The following is a 16,165-nucleotide window of genomic DNA, read 5'->3' on the forward strand; positions in this document are numbered from 1 at the left end:
CCCCAACTCTCTCAGCCTGTCCTCAGAGCAGAGGAGATCCAGCCCTCACACTATCTTCATGGCCTCCTCTAGCTGAACTGGATGAGCTCCAGATGTCCCTTCCAACCCCCATTGTGGAATTCAGAGCTGATGCCACATCCCTGGAGCCTGTTCAACAGGACAAACAAGAGGCAAAGCCACATCCCACCACCGCCCACACCAGAAGGGAAGGAAAAGGCTGACCCAGCTCTGTGGTATGTAAAGTAGGACATGCTCCTCCACCCCAGCCACCCTTCCATCCTCCACCCTGATCCACACACTGTGTCTGGCACAGGATCTTGCAGCTTCCTGGGGATACAGATGTACCAGATGCTCACTCAGCACGCACCCCTTGGATCCAGGCTCCAGCACAACCACATCCATCCAGTTGGATCACAAGCCCAGCAGAAACCATTTGGCTTATTAACTGGTTTGGTAGCTGGGCTACCATATCAAGATGAGAAACCCTTTTGAGCTACCCACTTGGTTCACCCAGGATTGTCACCACCCTGCACCCAGGAATGGATGTTGCTTTGCATCAAGCCAGAGAAGCACCATCACTCTCACTGCTCCACCTCTGCTCCCAGAGGCCCCCAGGAACCACACTGGCTTCCCTTGCACTCGTCTTGCCAGAAGAGCCAAGATCATCGAGTCCAACTGTACCTGCTCACCACTAAACCAGATCACTGAGCACCTCATCTGCCTGGTTTTTAAACACCTTCAGGCACAGTGACCCAAATAAAACCAACCTTCCTCAAACCTCTCAGATAACCCAAGAGTCAGGCATTGAACCCACAAGCCTTCACTTCCTCCCTGCACACTGTAGGACAGCCGTGAAGCCAGAAGACATCTACCACTGTTTAGATAATTAATCATTTAGGGCCACCAAACGTGATGTCTGAGCTGCTCCAAGCCCTATCGGTGCCCAGGCTCCCGCACCAAACCTTGGGACGCTGCTTTGAAAATCACAGAATTGCTTGGTTGGAAAAGACCTTTGAGATCAAGTCCAACCGTATCTGTTCACCACTACACCATCCCTGAGCATCTCAGCGACTCGGCTTTTAAATCCCTCCAGGGATGGGGACTCCACCACTTCCCTGGGCAGCCTGTTCCAGTGCCCAATAACCCTTTTGGTGAAGAAATTGTTCCTGATGTCTGATCTGAACCTCCTCTGGTGTAACTTGAGGCCACTTCCTCCTGTCCTATTACTTGTTACTTGGGAGAACCTCAACACAATCTCCTTTCAGGGAGTTGCAGACAGTGATAAGGTCTTCCCTCAGTCTTCTTTTCTCCAGGCTAAACAACCCCAAGTCCGACCTGCCTTTAAACACCTCCATGGAGGGGGCAGCCATGACTTCTCTGGGCAACCAGGGCCAGGGCCTCACCACCCTCACATGGAAGAATTTCTTCCTAAGATCTCATCTCAGTCTCCTCTCTTTCAGCTTAAATCTTCCCTTGTTCAACTTAAGAGCAACCACCATATGAGAGGCCTCCAAGCATATGTGCTCCCTTCATGCACCGCATGAAGACATCCAACAGTGTCATCTGACACGGGTTTCCTGACATCCTTAACCAAGGAAGACTCAGCCCCAAAGTCAGTCAACTGCCCAGACACTGGACCTTCACCACACCTGCACAAATACACATACAATCATGAAATCATTAAGGTTTGAAGAGATCTCTAAGCTCATCCACTCCAACCATCATCCCAGCACCACCATACCTACTAAATCATGTCCTGAAGTGCAACATCTACATGTTTTCTGAACTCCTCCAGGGACAGGGACTCCACCACAGCCCTGAACAGCCTCTTCCAATGCTTCACTGCTCTTCCGGTGAAGAAATTTTTCCTAATATCCGATGTGAACCTTCCCTGGTACAAATTGAAGCCATTTCCTCTCACTTGTTCCTTGGGAAAAGAGACCAACACGCACCTTGCTACAACTTCCTTTCAAGGAGTTGTAGAGAGCAATGAGGTCTCCCCTCAGCCTCCTCTTCTCTGGACTAAACAATGCCAGTTTCCCTCAGCCAGTCGCATAATCCCTGTGCTCCAGACACTTCATAAACTTCATTGCTCTTCTCTGGACATGCTCCAGCCCCTCAATGTCCTTCTTGGAGTGAGGGGCCCAAAACTAAACACAGGGTTCAAGTTGTGTCCCTATCAGTGCTGAATCCAGTGGGACATCTTCTACCCACTCATTCCTCTCCCAAGAGTCCTTCTAAAGCACCAAATCCAAAATTCTCCTCCGAAATCCCTTCTCAAACCCAAACAAGAAGAGAAAACTCTTTCTCCTTCTTCTTCCACAAAAAGCTTTTCCATTTCCTGAACCGCATGATTCTGCTCCCGTCTTTTCATCCACCAAAACACAGCAATGCAGAGCAGAACACAACCACAATCACACATGGAAACTCAGAAGCTGAAGTGAAGAACAGGAAGCAACCCAAGTGTCTTCCGGAAAACAGAGGCCCAATAGCTTTACTTTTGGTGGCCGATCACAGCTACGCTGTGGCCCGAATGGTTCTCCCGACTCAAGTGATGCCCATGGCAGCGTCACCAGCCACCCTGTGGGACCACCAGCAGAACATCCTTCAGAGACGTTAGAGAGACGTGAGTCTCAGCGGGGTAAAGCCACTCCGCCTTGATCACATCACCACTCAAAAGCATAGCCGGATTTAAAGGCAGAAACATCTGAAGACCATTTCATGCACACATAGATGCAGCTCTCCAGGCCCCACAAAGCTGATTTCTGCTCTGAGAAGCACCAATTCAAGCCAGGAGGACACTAAACTACCTCTTCCCAACCACAATGAACCCAATATTCCTCTAATTATTGCTATTTTAGGCAAATTACGTACAAAACCTAGAGGCCTCCAGGTGTGGCACTGGGATAGAGGTGCTTCAGGTAGGTTCTTCATTGCTAGAGGAGCATTTCATGACACACACAAGCTCTTTCACAGTGGAAAGAGAGAGATCAACCCGATCTACCACTGCCTCTATCATCTTCTTCCTTCCTTGAGCATCTTCCTGCCGGACACCTCCAAGTCCAGCAAAACCACGTTAAAAGCAAGACGTAGCTTTAAAATGGCCTTGTCTGGAGATGCCAAAGCACAAGACAGGTCTAGAGTAAGGCAGAGGACAACATCCAACCAAACTTTTGCTCCTCAGTGTTTGCTCCAGGACCAACAACAGCAGATACACCTCATGGAGGACTTGGAATACAAACCCAAGAGCCTCCCCTTGAAATTGCTTCACCAGAACGTAGCTAGCAATCATCACCACCCCTTAGGAGGCCCGTTCCTACCTTCCTTGGTGGAGATTGGCAGCCTGCAGAGTCTGTGCTTGCTGATCTGCATCAGGCCCTTGGGAGAAGAACGTTTCGGCGTTGCAGAAGGTTTCCCCCGTGAGGAGTTTTTCTTCCTGAGCTGGAAGGGGCTTTTCAGAGGTGTGGTGGACGAGAAGCTGTTCTTCTTCTCTGTTGGGGAACTGAGAAGACACAACACCACACAGTTAAAAATTAGTAGGGAGGGGACCAAAACACGCTTGGGTCACCAAGCTCCACATTGCTCCTCTACTCAAGATAAGAAGAACTTAACAGAGAACTGCAAGTAAATAATAGAATGGTTTGAGTTGTGTTCCAACAACCCTTTTGCCATGGGCAGGAACACCTCCGACTGAAGCAGGCTCCTCAAGACCCCATCCAACCTGGAACTGAACATCTCAAGGAACGGGGAATCCACAACTTCCCTAGCCAACCTATGCCAGTTCCTCTCCACACCCATCATGAAGAATTTCTTCCCAACATCTCATCTAAAACCTTTCAGCGTGAAGAATTTCTTCCTAATGTCTCATCTAAATCTTCCCCCTTCCAATTTAAAGCCATTCCCCTTCATTGCATCACTCCATGCCCTTGGAAAATATCCCTCCCCAGCTCTCCTGGGGCCCCTCCAGGTACTGGAAAGCTGTTCTAAGGTATCCCCGGTGCCTTCTCTTCTCCAGGCTGAACACCACCAACTCCCTCAGCCTTTCTTTAAGTTTTAAGCTGAAAGAGTGCAGATTTAGATGAGATCTTAAGAAGAAATTCTTTACTGTGAGGATGGTGAGGCCCTGGCCCATGTTGCCCAGAGAAGTTGGGGTTGCCCCATTCCCGGAGGTGTTCACGGCCAGGTTGGATGAGGCTTTGAACAACCTGATCCAATGTAAGGTGTTGGGGTTGGAACTGGATGAGCTTTAAAGTCCCTTCCAACCCAAACCATTCCACGATTCCATGAAATACGAGCAGCTCAGCATCACCACTCCAACAGCATCAAGCAACTTACCCCGAGCTTCCTTTTCTCTTGATGATTTTTGTCCGACTCTTCACTTTATAACTGGACAACGTGGTATCACCGAAGGACTTCGTCCCACCGAGAGCAACAGGTGCAGCGCTCAGAGGCTGCGAGGCAGCACCGGCTCGGGGCAGGTTGGGGATCAGAGGCTTCTTCTGATCCTCAGATCGCCACCTGAATGCCGATTTGGAAGTGGAAGGCGAGGTCTGCAGGCTGGAGGCTTTCCACTTATATTTGCTGGGAGAAACGCCCAGTTTGGATTGCAATCCCGATTTCTTCAGCTTTGTTCCCAAATCCGCTTTCGGCGATAGTTTAGCCCCTCTGTCCGCTCCACCAGCAAACTTCTTAGCACTTTCGGAAGCTCGAGGGCTGGTCCATCTCTTCACGGCACGAGAGCACTTTGCAGGATTTGCGACCCACGTGTAATTGGTTTTCCTGAACTTGGGAGTTTTGCTGGAGAGGGGCGTTGAGGAAGCTCTTTGGACACCAGCAGCTTTGGGGACTACAGAAAACCTGCTCTTTATTGGAGACATCTCAGCCACCAAATCTGTGACCTGAGCAGGTCTGGAGAACGTCTCACCATTCCCAAAAAGCTTCGGCTCTCCGATCACATCCCTGATTTGCTCACAACCAGACAGCCCTGGAGCTGCCGGCTCTGCCTTAATCTGCACCAAATGCCGAGCCGGCTCGTGATTTAAAGGCTGCTGTGGCTCCGATTTCACCATCACAGCACTTTCACTGGTGTTTCCAGAAGAGGCAACCGAGCTCCCAGCCAGACGGACCGTTCGAGGCATTTCCGACATGCTAACAGACGCTGAACTCACAAACCGGTGAGAGGAACTAAAGGAAACGGAGAGAGAGGGTCTTCTCGGCATGTTTTTACCATCACCTCGAGCAGCATCCATTGTTTCCAGCCCAGAAAACTCACAATAAGGACCCCCGTCACCAAAACCTTCTGTGTCTACAAACTCACCAGCCCGCTCGGGCAGCTGGATCCCCACCACAATGTTTCCATCCGTGGTTAAGTCCACATGTCTCTCTGGGGAGGAATCTGGTGGCTCAGGTGCTTGGTTGTCCCCATGGCTTTCAAAAGCCCGAGACGTGCTGGTGCTTCTACCCCTTCCGACATCAAACGCGGATCCCGGCGGCCGGTTGACAAGGGAGTATTTCTTCCTCCAGGACTGACCGTGGTGGAGCTGGAAATCCCTGGGAGCCTGCTGGGGGTACCTGGTTGAAAAGGCTCCCCTCCCGCTGAAGACAGCCTGGCGGGGGTTGTTCCATCTCTGTGGCATGGATGGCAGTGGCCGTGGTGTGTCCCCGTGCGTGTTTTTATGGTTGTTTATGAGACCTGAGGAGAAGAAGACAACCTGGGTCAATCACTGGTCTCATGAGAGCATTCCTCGCACTGTAATGAGGGGGATCGCTCTCTGCAGGGTCACATGGGTCATGTTTTGGACAACCTGGGCTGGAAGGAGAAGCAAAAAACACGTTCTACCTCTCAAAAGGCAGGAACCAAAGGCATTTTGCAGCCTGAGCCACAGCCTCACCCACATAGAATCATGGCATTGTTAAGGGTGGAAAAGACTTCTGTGATCACCCAGTCCAACTATCAGCACCACCATACCAACTAAACCACGTCCTGAAGAGCCACATCTGCATGGTTTGTTAACACCTCCAGGGATGGGGTCTCCACCACTGCCCTGGGCAACCTCTTCCAGTACTTCACAACCCTTTTGGTAATAAAATTCTCCCTAACATCCAATCTGAAGCTCTGATGGCACAACTTGAGGCCATCTCCTCTTCTTCTACCACTTGTTCTTTGGGAAAAGGATCATGGAATTGGTTGGAATGGCTTGGGTTGGAAGGGACCTCAAAGCCAATCCAGTCCAAACACCCATGCCACAGGCAGGGACACCTCCCACTGGAGCATGTTGCTCAAAGCCCCATCGAACCTGGCTTTGAACACCTCCAGTGACAGGGCAGTGACCACTTCTCTGGGCAACTTGGGCCGTATATATCTTGGGCCGTATACCGAGCCAAAATATGCCCCTCTCCAGTTTATACCCATTCCCCCTCATCCTATCACCACAAGCCTTTGTGAGTAGTCCCTCTCCAGCTTTCTTATAGCCCTTTCAGGTACTGGAAGGTCACTATAAGATCTCCTCAGAGTCTTCTTTCCCCTAGGCTGAACAAGCCCAACTCTCTCAGCCTGTCCTCGTATGGGAGGTGCGCCAGCCCTCGTTTGTGGCCTCCTCTGGAGCTGTTCCAACAGCTCCATCTCTTTCTTCTGTTGAGGATTCCAGAACTGGACACAGTGTTCCAGATGAAGTCTCACAATAGAGAACTAGAGGGGCAGAACCGCTTACCTTGACCTGCTAGCCACGCTGCTTTGGATGCAGCCCAAGATAGGAGGTATCTTTTGATACGGCCCAGGGTCACCTCAAAACCCCCACAAACCCCGCTCTCCCCACAACGCCCCTCCCACTCACCCCCCTCCCCCAACCGCTGGGCCCCGACATCCTCCTCAAAAGCCACCTCTCCCCTTCAGGGTCCCCTCAAAACCCACCGCTACGCCCAGACTCTTCGATCTCCCTCAACCCTCACCCCTCCCCGCAGGCCCTACTCAAAACCCGTCCCCCCCCCGCAGATCCGTTCAAAACCCCCTTCAACCCCTAAATCCCCGTCTCAGCCCCCTCCCACCCCCCAGATCTCCCTCACAACCCACCCCTCCCTCACCAGGAACCCCCTCCCGTACCCTGCAGCAGCCGGATCTCTCGCCACAGCCGCTCCCTCTCCTCCATCCCCGCAGCCGCTGCCTGCGCCGGGCGCTGCCTTTCCCCTCCCTCATCGGCGCCCGCCCGTGACGTCATCACCGCGCGCCAGCCCGTCACGTGCCCGCGCGCCCGTCGCGTAACGCCCGCCGAGTACCCGCCGCGCGCGGGCGCCACGGCACCCCAACCCCCTCGTCACGTGACGCCCGCTGGGTAGTCACGTGACCCCGGGCGCGTCGCCCCCACTCCCCCCCGCGTCACGTGACGCGCGCCGAAGGCGCCGCCCGTTGCCTGGCAACGGGAAGGGCTGCGGCCTGTGCGGTGCAGCGAAGCCTGAACGCGGCTACACACAGTGTCCTCAGCCCCTGTCCCCGTCCTGGACTGTCCAGGCTGTCCCTTGTCCCCACCTCAGCCTGCTCCAGCTGTTCCTATCATAGAATCATAGAATAACCAGGTTGGAAGAGACCCAACGGATCATCGAGTCCAACCCTTCCTATCAAACACTAAACCATGCCCCTTAGCACCTCGTCCACCCGTGCCTTAAGCACCTCCAGGGAAGGTGAATCAACCACCTCCCTGGGCAGCCTCTGCCAGTGCCCAATGACCCTTTCTGTGAAGAATTTTTTCCTAATGTCCAGCCTGAACCTCCCCTGGCGGAGCTTGAGGCCATTCCCTCTTGTCCTGTCCCCTGTCACTTGGGAGAAGAGGCCAGCACCCTCCTCTCCACAACCTCCTTTCAGGTAGTTGTAGAGAGCAATGAGGTCTCCCCTCAGCCTCCTCTTCTCCAGGCTAAACACCCCCAGCTCTCACAGCCATTCCTCATAAGGTCTGTTCTCCAGCCCCTTCATCAGCTTTGTTCCTGGCCCCATCCTCAGCTTTCCAGGCAGTCCCTTGTCCCTGTCCCAGTCCAGTCGTCCCCATCCTGGGTATCCGCACAGACCCTTGTCCCTAACCCAGCCTGGTCCACCTGTGCCTGCCCCATCCTGGGTATCCAGAGTCTCCTTTGTCCCCAGCCCAGGCTAGTGACCCTAGTGTGGCCAGCAAGTCAAGGGAGAGGATTCTGCCCCTCTGTTCCTCTCTTGTGAGACCTCATCTGGAGTCCTGTGTTCAGTTCTGGAATCCTCAACAGAAGAAGGTGATGGAACTGTTGGAATGGGTTCAGAGGAGGCCACAAAGATGATCCAAGGGCTGGAGCACCTCCCATACGAGGACAGGCTGGGAGAGTTGAGGTTGTTCAGCCTGGGGAAGAGAGGCCTCCAAGGAGATCTTATAGTGACCTTCCAGTACCTGAAAGAGGCCTACAAGAAAGCTGGAGAGGGACTGTTCCTAAAGGCTTGTGGTGATAGGACAAGCAGGAATGGGTATAAACTGGAGAAGGGCAGATTTATACTAGACATTAGGAAAAAATTCTTCACCATGAGGGTGGTGGGACACTGGAACAGGTTGCCAAGGGAAGTTGTGGCTGCCCCATCCCTGGAGGTGTTGAAGGCCAGGTTGGATGGGGCCTTGGGTAGCCTGATCTAGGGGAGGGGAGTTGTCAGGGGAGTTGAAACTAGATGATCTTTAAGGTCCCTTCCAACCCTAACTATTCTATGATTCTATGAGCCCAACTCACCCATTCTTGCAGGAAGCTGGAAACATCTACAGTTTTCTCTACTAGCACAAGTGAACTTCAGGAAAAGGTTCTTCACCCAGAGTGTGGTGGAGAACTGGAACAGCTCCTCAGAGAAGCAGTAATGGCTGACTGTATTCCAGAAGCATTTGGACAGGGTCTTCAAGACACATGGTGTGAATGCTGGGGTTGTCCTATGCAGGGAGAGGAGTTGGACTCAACAATACTTGTGGGTCCCTTCTAACTCAGGACATTCTATGATCCTATGATAATTGCAGCTCAGCTTTAGGAATCGTCCCCCTGGAATACATTTTAAACAAAAAAGTACGAGAAATAAGACTCAAGGGTGATGGGTGGAGTCAAAGCGTTCTTACTGGAGATGTTTCACCCAACCCTGGAGGTATTCAAGACCAGTTTGGATGAGGCTATGAGCAACCTGATCCAGTAGAAGGTGTCCCTGCCCAGGGCAGCAGGGGGTGAAACTGGATGAGTTTTAAGGTCCATTCCAACCAAACCATTCTTGTGATTCTATGAGATGGTCCTATGGGGCTACCAGGACATCCTCCTCCTCATGCCTGCAGGTGCCAGCTGGAGCAGTGGGAGAGGGCAGAGATGGGCAGAAGGACCTGGCTGTGCAGGTGACAGGGGATGGGGACAGGAGATACCCAAAAAGGCATGATGAATGGAGGTAAATCCAGCTGGTGGCCAGTCACATGTGTTTTGTTCTCCAGGACTCCATGTAGGGGCCAGTTCTGTTTAATATCTTTATCCATGGTCTGGAAAAGGGGATCAAGTGCTCCCTCAGTCAGTCTCATCGGGAAGGTGCTCCAGCCCTCTGATCATCTTTGTAGCCCTCCTCTGGACCCGTTCCAACAGCTCCATCTCCTTCTTACACTGAGAATTCCAGAACTGGACACAGGACTCCAGATGAAGTCTCACAAGAGAGGAATAGAGGGGCAGAATCACTTCCCTCAACCTAATGGCCACGCAGCTTTTGATGCAGCCCAGGACACGGTTGGCCTTCTGGGCTGCGAGCGCACATTGTCGGCTCATGTCGAGCTTCTCATCGACCAGCACCCCACGTCCTTCTCTGCAGGGCAGCTCTCAATCACGTCACCGCCCATCATGCACTGAAATCAGGGATTGCCCTGACCCAGGTGTAGGACCTTTCACTTGGCCTTGTTGAAACTCATGAGTTTCCCACAGACCCACTTCTCCAGCCTGTCCAGGTCCCTCTGGATGACATCCCATCATTCCAATGTGGCAACTACACCACTCAGCTTGGTGTCACCTGCAGACTTGCTGAGGAGGCACTCATTTGCTGAGAGTTTCTCATTTAAGGTCTTTGCTATGCAGCTGCTGTGCCAGCAAGGCTCTGGCGATAGCAAGAGCCAAAGAGCTGCTGCAGTTGTGGTGATTTTGAGACATCATCTGAGCATGGGAATTTGCACCATCTAATTAAGCAAGAAAAAGAGTGAGTGGCTCTACAAGTCGCAGTCTGTAACGCATCTCAATGCCAGCTCTCACAATAGTTCACGTTCTTCCCAGTTTTACTATTCCTCCTAGAAACCAGCTTCAAATCCAGGAGAAGAAGGCAGGTTGTTTAGGTCTGATCCCAGTCCCCATCCCCTAAAAAAGGCTTCTTTAACCTAAACTGTAACCCCTGAGCATGTGTCCCATCCAGAATGTCAGATGGCCCCATGTCACCAGTGTAAATCAGGAGCATCCACAAAGTGCATCCATGAGAGCACCATCAGAGAAGAATGTGATTTACGTGGATGTTCTCCTTAGGGAATTTGTTTCCTTCACAATTTTATTCTTCCCTATGGGAAGAATCCCCCGACTTTAAAAAAAGTCATAACAGAACCTCGTGTTTGCAAAGCAGACAAAACTCAGCACTAAAACTGTTCTGTAAACAATTTCAGGGGAAAAAAGGCTGAGCCAAGTATGAGGACAGCGCGGTTTCCTTCTAAAAACTCACGTGATGATCCTCAACCTCAACTGATTTCAAATAGAAGATGTCCCCTGGGACACCTCACTTCCTGTTCCAGCCCTGATCCAATAACGTCCCCAGGCCAATCCCATGATTTGTGTGCTTGGAAAGGTAGATTTAGTAAATTATTTGTGGCTTATTTGGTGATTCATTAAAGCAATTCAGCAGTGGAACATGGGGAAGAACCAGCTCATAGGAATAAAGCACTCGGTGAGGATGGTAGCAAGGGGTTCAAAACATAAAGCAGTCATAGAAGCATGGAATGGTTTGCATTGAAGAAACATTAAAGAACACCCAGTTCCACCCCCCTGCCATGGACAGGGACGCCTCCCACTGGATCAGGCTGCCCCAAGCCTCATCCAGGCTGGCCTTGAACTCCTCCAGGGATGGGACAGCCATAACTTCTCTGGGCAACCTCTTCCTGTGCCCCATCATGCACACAGGGAAAAATTCCTTCCTAATTCTAATCTAAATCTCCCCTCTTTCACCTGAAAACCATTCCCCCTCATCCTACCTCTGCACTCCCTGATCCAGAGCCCCTCATCAGCTTTCCCGGAGCCCCTTTTAAATACTGGAAGGCTGGCAGAAAGTCTCCCTGGAGCCTTCTCTTCTCAATCTGTCCTGGCATAGAAGGTGCTCCAGCCCTCAGATCAACTTTGTGGCCTTCTCTGGATTTGCTCCAACAGCTTCATGTCCTGCCTGTGCTGAGGACTCCAGAACTGCATGTAGGTCTCCAGCTGAGGTCTCATGAGAGCAGAGTAGAGGGGTAGAATCCCCTCCCTCACCCTTCTGGACATGCTGCTTTGGATGCAGCCCAGGACACATCTGGCTTTCTGCAAGTACACATTGCCAGCTCATGTTGAGCTTCTCATCCACCAGTACCCCCAAGAACTTCTCTTGAGGGCTTCTCTCAGTGCAATCAGGGAGTCTGGCTCTTAGGAGCCTCCTCTGAAGTTCTAAGACTGCAAACCTCCCAGTGCAGCTTCTCTTGTTGCAAAGCCCTGCGCTTATGGGACCAGGCTGGACATGCAGCCTCAGATCAGCTTCAATCAATCCCAAAGCCCCACCCAGAGTTTTGTAACTGCTTTAAACTGGCAGCAATTGGCACTTCTTCCAAAAGAAGCCTCCTCCGCTCCCAGCTGCTCATTCCCTTCCTTGTGCTGGCACAAGGATGAGTGCCTTGCATAAACGAGCTGCTTTGATTTAATATTAATTCAGAACACATGGGGAGAAAAAAAACTTATTTTTAACATAGAGAAACCATGGATCAACCACTCCCACAAAGCCCAAGCTGGAAAAGAGTGAGCTAAAAGCAGTGGCCACCGATTTGCCAATCTACACCAAAATTGGTAACTAGAAAAACCAAAGTGTGGGGCAAGGTAGTGCTAGAGGTTCTCAGGCCACTTGGGATCCGTTCTGATGCTCCCCAAAAGGAGAGCTTTGGTGGGATGAGGGCATCCAGAGGAGCAGAGACTGAACTGGATCTTCTTGCTCATCTTCTGTGCCCTGCGTTGGTGAGGCCATACCCAGAAATCTGTGTTTGGTTTTGGGCCCCTCAATACAAGAAGGACGTTGAGGTCCTAGAGCATGTCCAGGGAATTATAGAATCATTTTAACTGGATGATCTTTAAGGTCCTTTCCTGTGGAGACCTTAAAAATCATCCAGTTCCACCCCTCCTGCTATAGGCAGGAACAACAAAGGGCAACAAAGCTGGTGAAGCTGGAGAACAAGGGTTATGAGGAGCATCTGAGGGACCTGGGGTTGTTTAGCCAGGAGAAAAAGGGGCTGAGGAAGACCTTATCACTGTCTAAAACTCCCTGAAAGCAGGTTGTGGTGAGGTGGGGGTTGGTCTCCCTTTTCAAGCAACGAGTGACAGGACGAGAGTAAATGTCCTCAAATTGCACGAGGGGAGGTTTAGATAAGTTATTGGGAAAAATTACTTCACCAAAAGGGTTCTCAGGCAGTGGCAGAGGCTTCCCAGGGAAGTGGTGGAGTCCCCATCCCTGGAGGTGTTTAAAAGCTGGGTAGATGAGGTGCTCAGGGCTATGGTTTAGTAGTGGACAGGTACAATTAGACTCAATGATCTTAAAGGTCTTTTCCAAACAAGCAATTTTATGATTCTCCAGGGAATGGAGAGGAACATCCTATCTCGGGGCATGCGGCATTTTCACGTCTTCCCTACGACATGTGCCAAGGCCAAAGAAGAGACAAGGACGCCGCATCGCTAAAATAAACCCTTTCTGTTGTTTCCAGCTCACTGAGAGGAAGCACTGCCCGTTCAGCCACCTTACCCCTCGCTGCCTGTGTCACGAGTAACACATCTGAAAGCCACCAGAATTCACAGTGCTTATTCTTTGGAAGCGTTCTGCTTGTCTGACACTTGTTTGTAAGTCTAATTTAATTTAAAGAAAAAAAAACAGTAAAAAGCAAGTTCAGGGCTTTGTTGCTGTGCTGGTAGGGGGTCTGTGAGAGGAAAACGCCCCAGGGAGGGCAGAGCATTTAAGAAAAATGAAATTGTCTCATTCCACCCAGAATAAACACGTTTTTAATCCATCTAATGGCCTTAAACATCACCCAAACTGCGAATCCAGTGACAAGTGTGCAATAGGACCCAATTAGGCCACCCACACGGTTGAAATCATGGCCTCATCAACTCTGGAGTCTCAATGGCTTTCCCTAAACTAGCTGAGCTAAGCAAAACCACCAAACTTCCTGAAGTGCTGCACGAGCAGATTGCAAGAACCTGGTGACACTGGGAGTGGGAGGCCATGATTCTTCTGTGATCTGCTCCGACGGGTGGGTTTACAAAAGCACAGGGATCTCCTGGGATCTCCTGCTTGGCCTAAGCTACCCAGTGCTGCCTGGGATCCATCTGCAGGAGCATCATGATAGGACAGCAGAGTGGACCACAGAGAGATTATTGTCTCTGGTGGAACCTTTGATTCCCAGCCGGAGCTTTGCATCAAATGTTCGGGCTGACACATTATTAACAATACTGAACAATCAGTGAGGAGACAGAAGGAAAGGAAAAATCATGGAATGGTTTGGGTTAGAAGAGACCTCAAACCCATCCAGTTCCACCCCCTGCCATGGGCAGGGACATCTCCCACTGGACCAGGTTGCTCCAAGCCTCACCCAACCTGGCATTCAATGTCTCCAGGGATGAGACTTCCACAACTTCTCTGGGCAAACTGTGCCAGTGTCTCGCCAGCCTCACTGTGAAGAATTTCTCCCCAAGATCTCATCTCAATCTGCCCTCTTTCAGCTTAAAACTGTTCCCCCTTTTCCTATCCCTGCACTCCCTGATCAAGAGCCCCTCACAGCTTTCCTGGAGCCCCTTCAGGTACTGGAAGCTGCTCTAAGGTTTCCCTGGAGCCTTCTCTTCTCCAAACTTCACAACCCCAACTCTCTCAGCCTGCCCTCGTAGCAGAGGTGCTCCAGAACTCAGATCATCTTTGTGGCCTCTTCTGGATGCACTCCAACAGATCCATGTCCTCCCTGTGCTGAGGACCCCAGAGTTGGATACATACTCTGTGTAGAATCTCATGAGAGAGGAGCAGAGGGGCAGGATCCTCTCCCTCGCCCTGATGGCCACACCTTTGGATTCAGCCCAGGACACGGTTGGCCTTCTGGGCTGTGAGTGCATGTTGCCAGTTCACGTCCAGCTCTTCATCCACCAGTCCTTCTCCACAGTTCCGCTCTCCATCCCTCCCTCCCCCAGCCTGTACTGAGTCCAGAGGTTGCCCCAACCCAGGTGCAGGACCTTGCAATGCAAGATGATATTGGACTATTACATCTAGGCTTTAAACTAAATAGACCCCTCTGATCATTCCAAGAACCGAAGCCCAAACAAAGTGGGTTTACATGGAAGAGATGAGCAGAGGATGACATCAAGCTCCAAGGAGACAACACCCTGCATCCCTCAGCCCTTCAACCCTGCTGTGCAGTGGAGACCTCACATAGAAGCAAATATATGCAAATAAACTAAAGAAGGGGAGATTGAGACTGGATATATTATGATAAGGGTGGTGAGACACCGACCCAGGTTGCCCAGGGAGGTACTGAAGGCCCAAAACATGGAAACATTCAAGGTCAGGTTGGATGGGGCTCTGAGCAACCTGATCTGGTTAAAGATGTCCCTGCTTCTGCAGTAGAGTTGGACTGGATGACCTGTACAGGTTCCTCTCAACCCAAACCATTCCATGATTGTAAATCACCTTGCCCATGGCCAAGCAGTTGGGCAATATCTCCTCCCAAACTCACCATCCAGGTTTTATTTTGTGTCTTTTTTGTGTCCTACTTCTGGTTTTAACACGTTTGGAGCATCAGCGGATCAGTCTCAGCCCTTCCTGATATCATCTCGGGCTCTTTGTGCTGCTGCTCCACTTGTACAGCAACCCATGAACACGCTCAGCTATTTAGCACTCAAGGAAGTTACTTGTCCTCCAAAAGGTTCTTACTATTTTAACTTGGGGGGTGAAAGTGCTTCCCAAGGGCAAACAAACTCTAGAATCTCATTTTTTTGCTGATAATAGCAAGACTCAGGAGCGAGGTCTCAAGGGAAGGAGATGTCTCCTGGGTTCGATGGAAAATGTCAGTAAGAGGAAAAGAAACTGCTGCGGAATCCTAAAGGAAAAGCCACCATCATTTATCAAGTGGACACTGGTTTTCTGCTGTAATGTCTATTTTTTTGATTTCTTTCTCGCCTGCAGTCTCACTGCTGGGGCACAAGCGGCATGCAGACCTAAATCCATGTGTTTGGGGAAGGGGAGAAATCCAAGTGATGATCTGTGTGCTCCTCCACCACTGTCATTCCAGCTGGGACAATTATTTTCCCAGATGGAATCGTTAAGGTTGGAAGAGACCTCTAAGATTATCAAGTCCAACCATGACCATAATACCAACATGCCTGGATTAAAACTGGGGACAGAGAGCAAAGCCTCTTTTATCTCCTTCACCTTCACCTGCTGAAATCTGGATGGTTTGAGCTTGCATGGAGGCAGCAAGGACTGATCATGAACCGTAAACCTTTCCAAGCACCAGGAGCAGCTACACCTTAAATCATCCGATGATGCCCCAAGCTCTCTCCTTTGTGAGGCAGGGGATCCTGAGAGTTAATGACACCTCACAGCAGAACGCAATTTCCATTACTGCATGAGGAGGTGTCTGCGACCACTCTCAGGAGCCCACCAGTTCCTGGTTTCCCTGGCCATTTCCCCTGGGACCAGGGAAGTCATCCTTCCTCTGTACTCAGCACTGCTGAGGTCACACCTCAAATCGTGGGTTCAGTTTTGGGCCCCTCACTCCAAGAAGGACATTGAGGAGCTGGAGTGCATCCAGAGAAGGAGAACAAAGCCGATGAAGGGGCTGGATAACAAACCTTATGAGAGGCAGCTGAGGGACTTGGGGCAGTTTAGCCTGGAGAAGAAGAGGCTGAGAGGAGA

The 16,165-nt window shown here is 51.0% G+C and overlaps 1 protein-coding gene across 2 annotated transcripts in view; it reads right to left on the reverse strand.

Moving 5' to 3' along the window:
* ZC3H3 (zinc finger CCCH-type containing 3) overlaps window positions 1-7,193 on the reverse strand; it is a 143,135-nt gene extending 135,942 nt beyond the window's left edge. For both annotated transcript variants that reach the window (XM_069854758.1, XM_069854756.1), the window contains exons 1-3: window positions 7,100-7,193; window positions 4,336-5,692; window positions 3,321-3,502 (exon numbers count right to left, since the gene is read on the reverse strand). In XM_069854758.1, coding sequence (XP_069710859.1) covers window positions 3,321-3,502; window positions 4,336-5,692; window positions 7,100-7,145 — 1,585 coding nt within the window. In that variant the 5' untranslated portion in view covers window positions 7,146-7,193. The remainder of the gene's footprint in view (window positions 1-3,320; window positions 3,503-4,335; window positions 5,693-7,099) is intronic.
* Between the last annotated feature and the right edge of the window lie 8,972 nt (window positions 7,194-16,165).

This window comes from Phaenicophaeus curvirostris, chromosome 3 (assembly GCF_032191515.1).
Source record: "Phaenicophaeus curvirostris isolate KB17595 chromosome 3, BPBGC_Pcur_1.0, whole genome shotgun sequence".
NCBI lineage: Eukaryota > Metazoa > Chordata > Aves > Cuculiformes > Cuculidae > Phaenicophaeus > Phaenicophaeus curvirostris.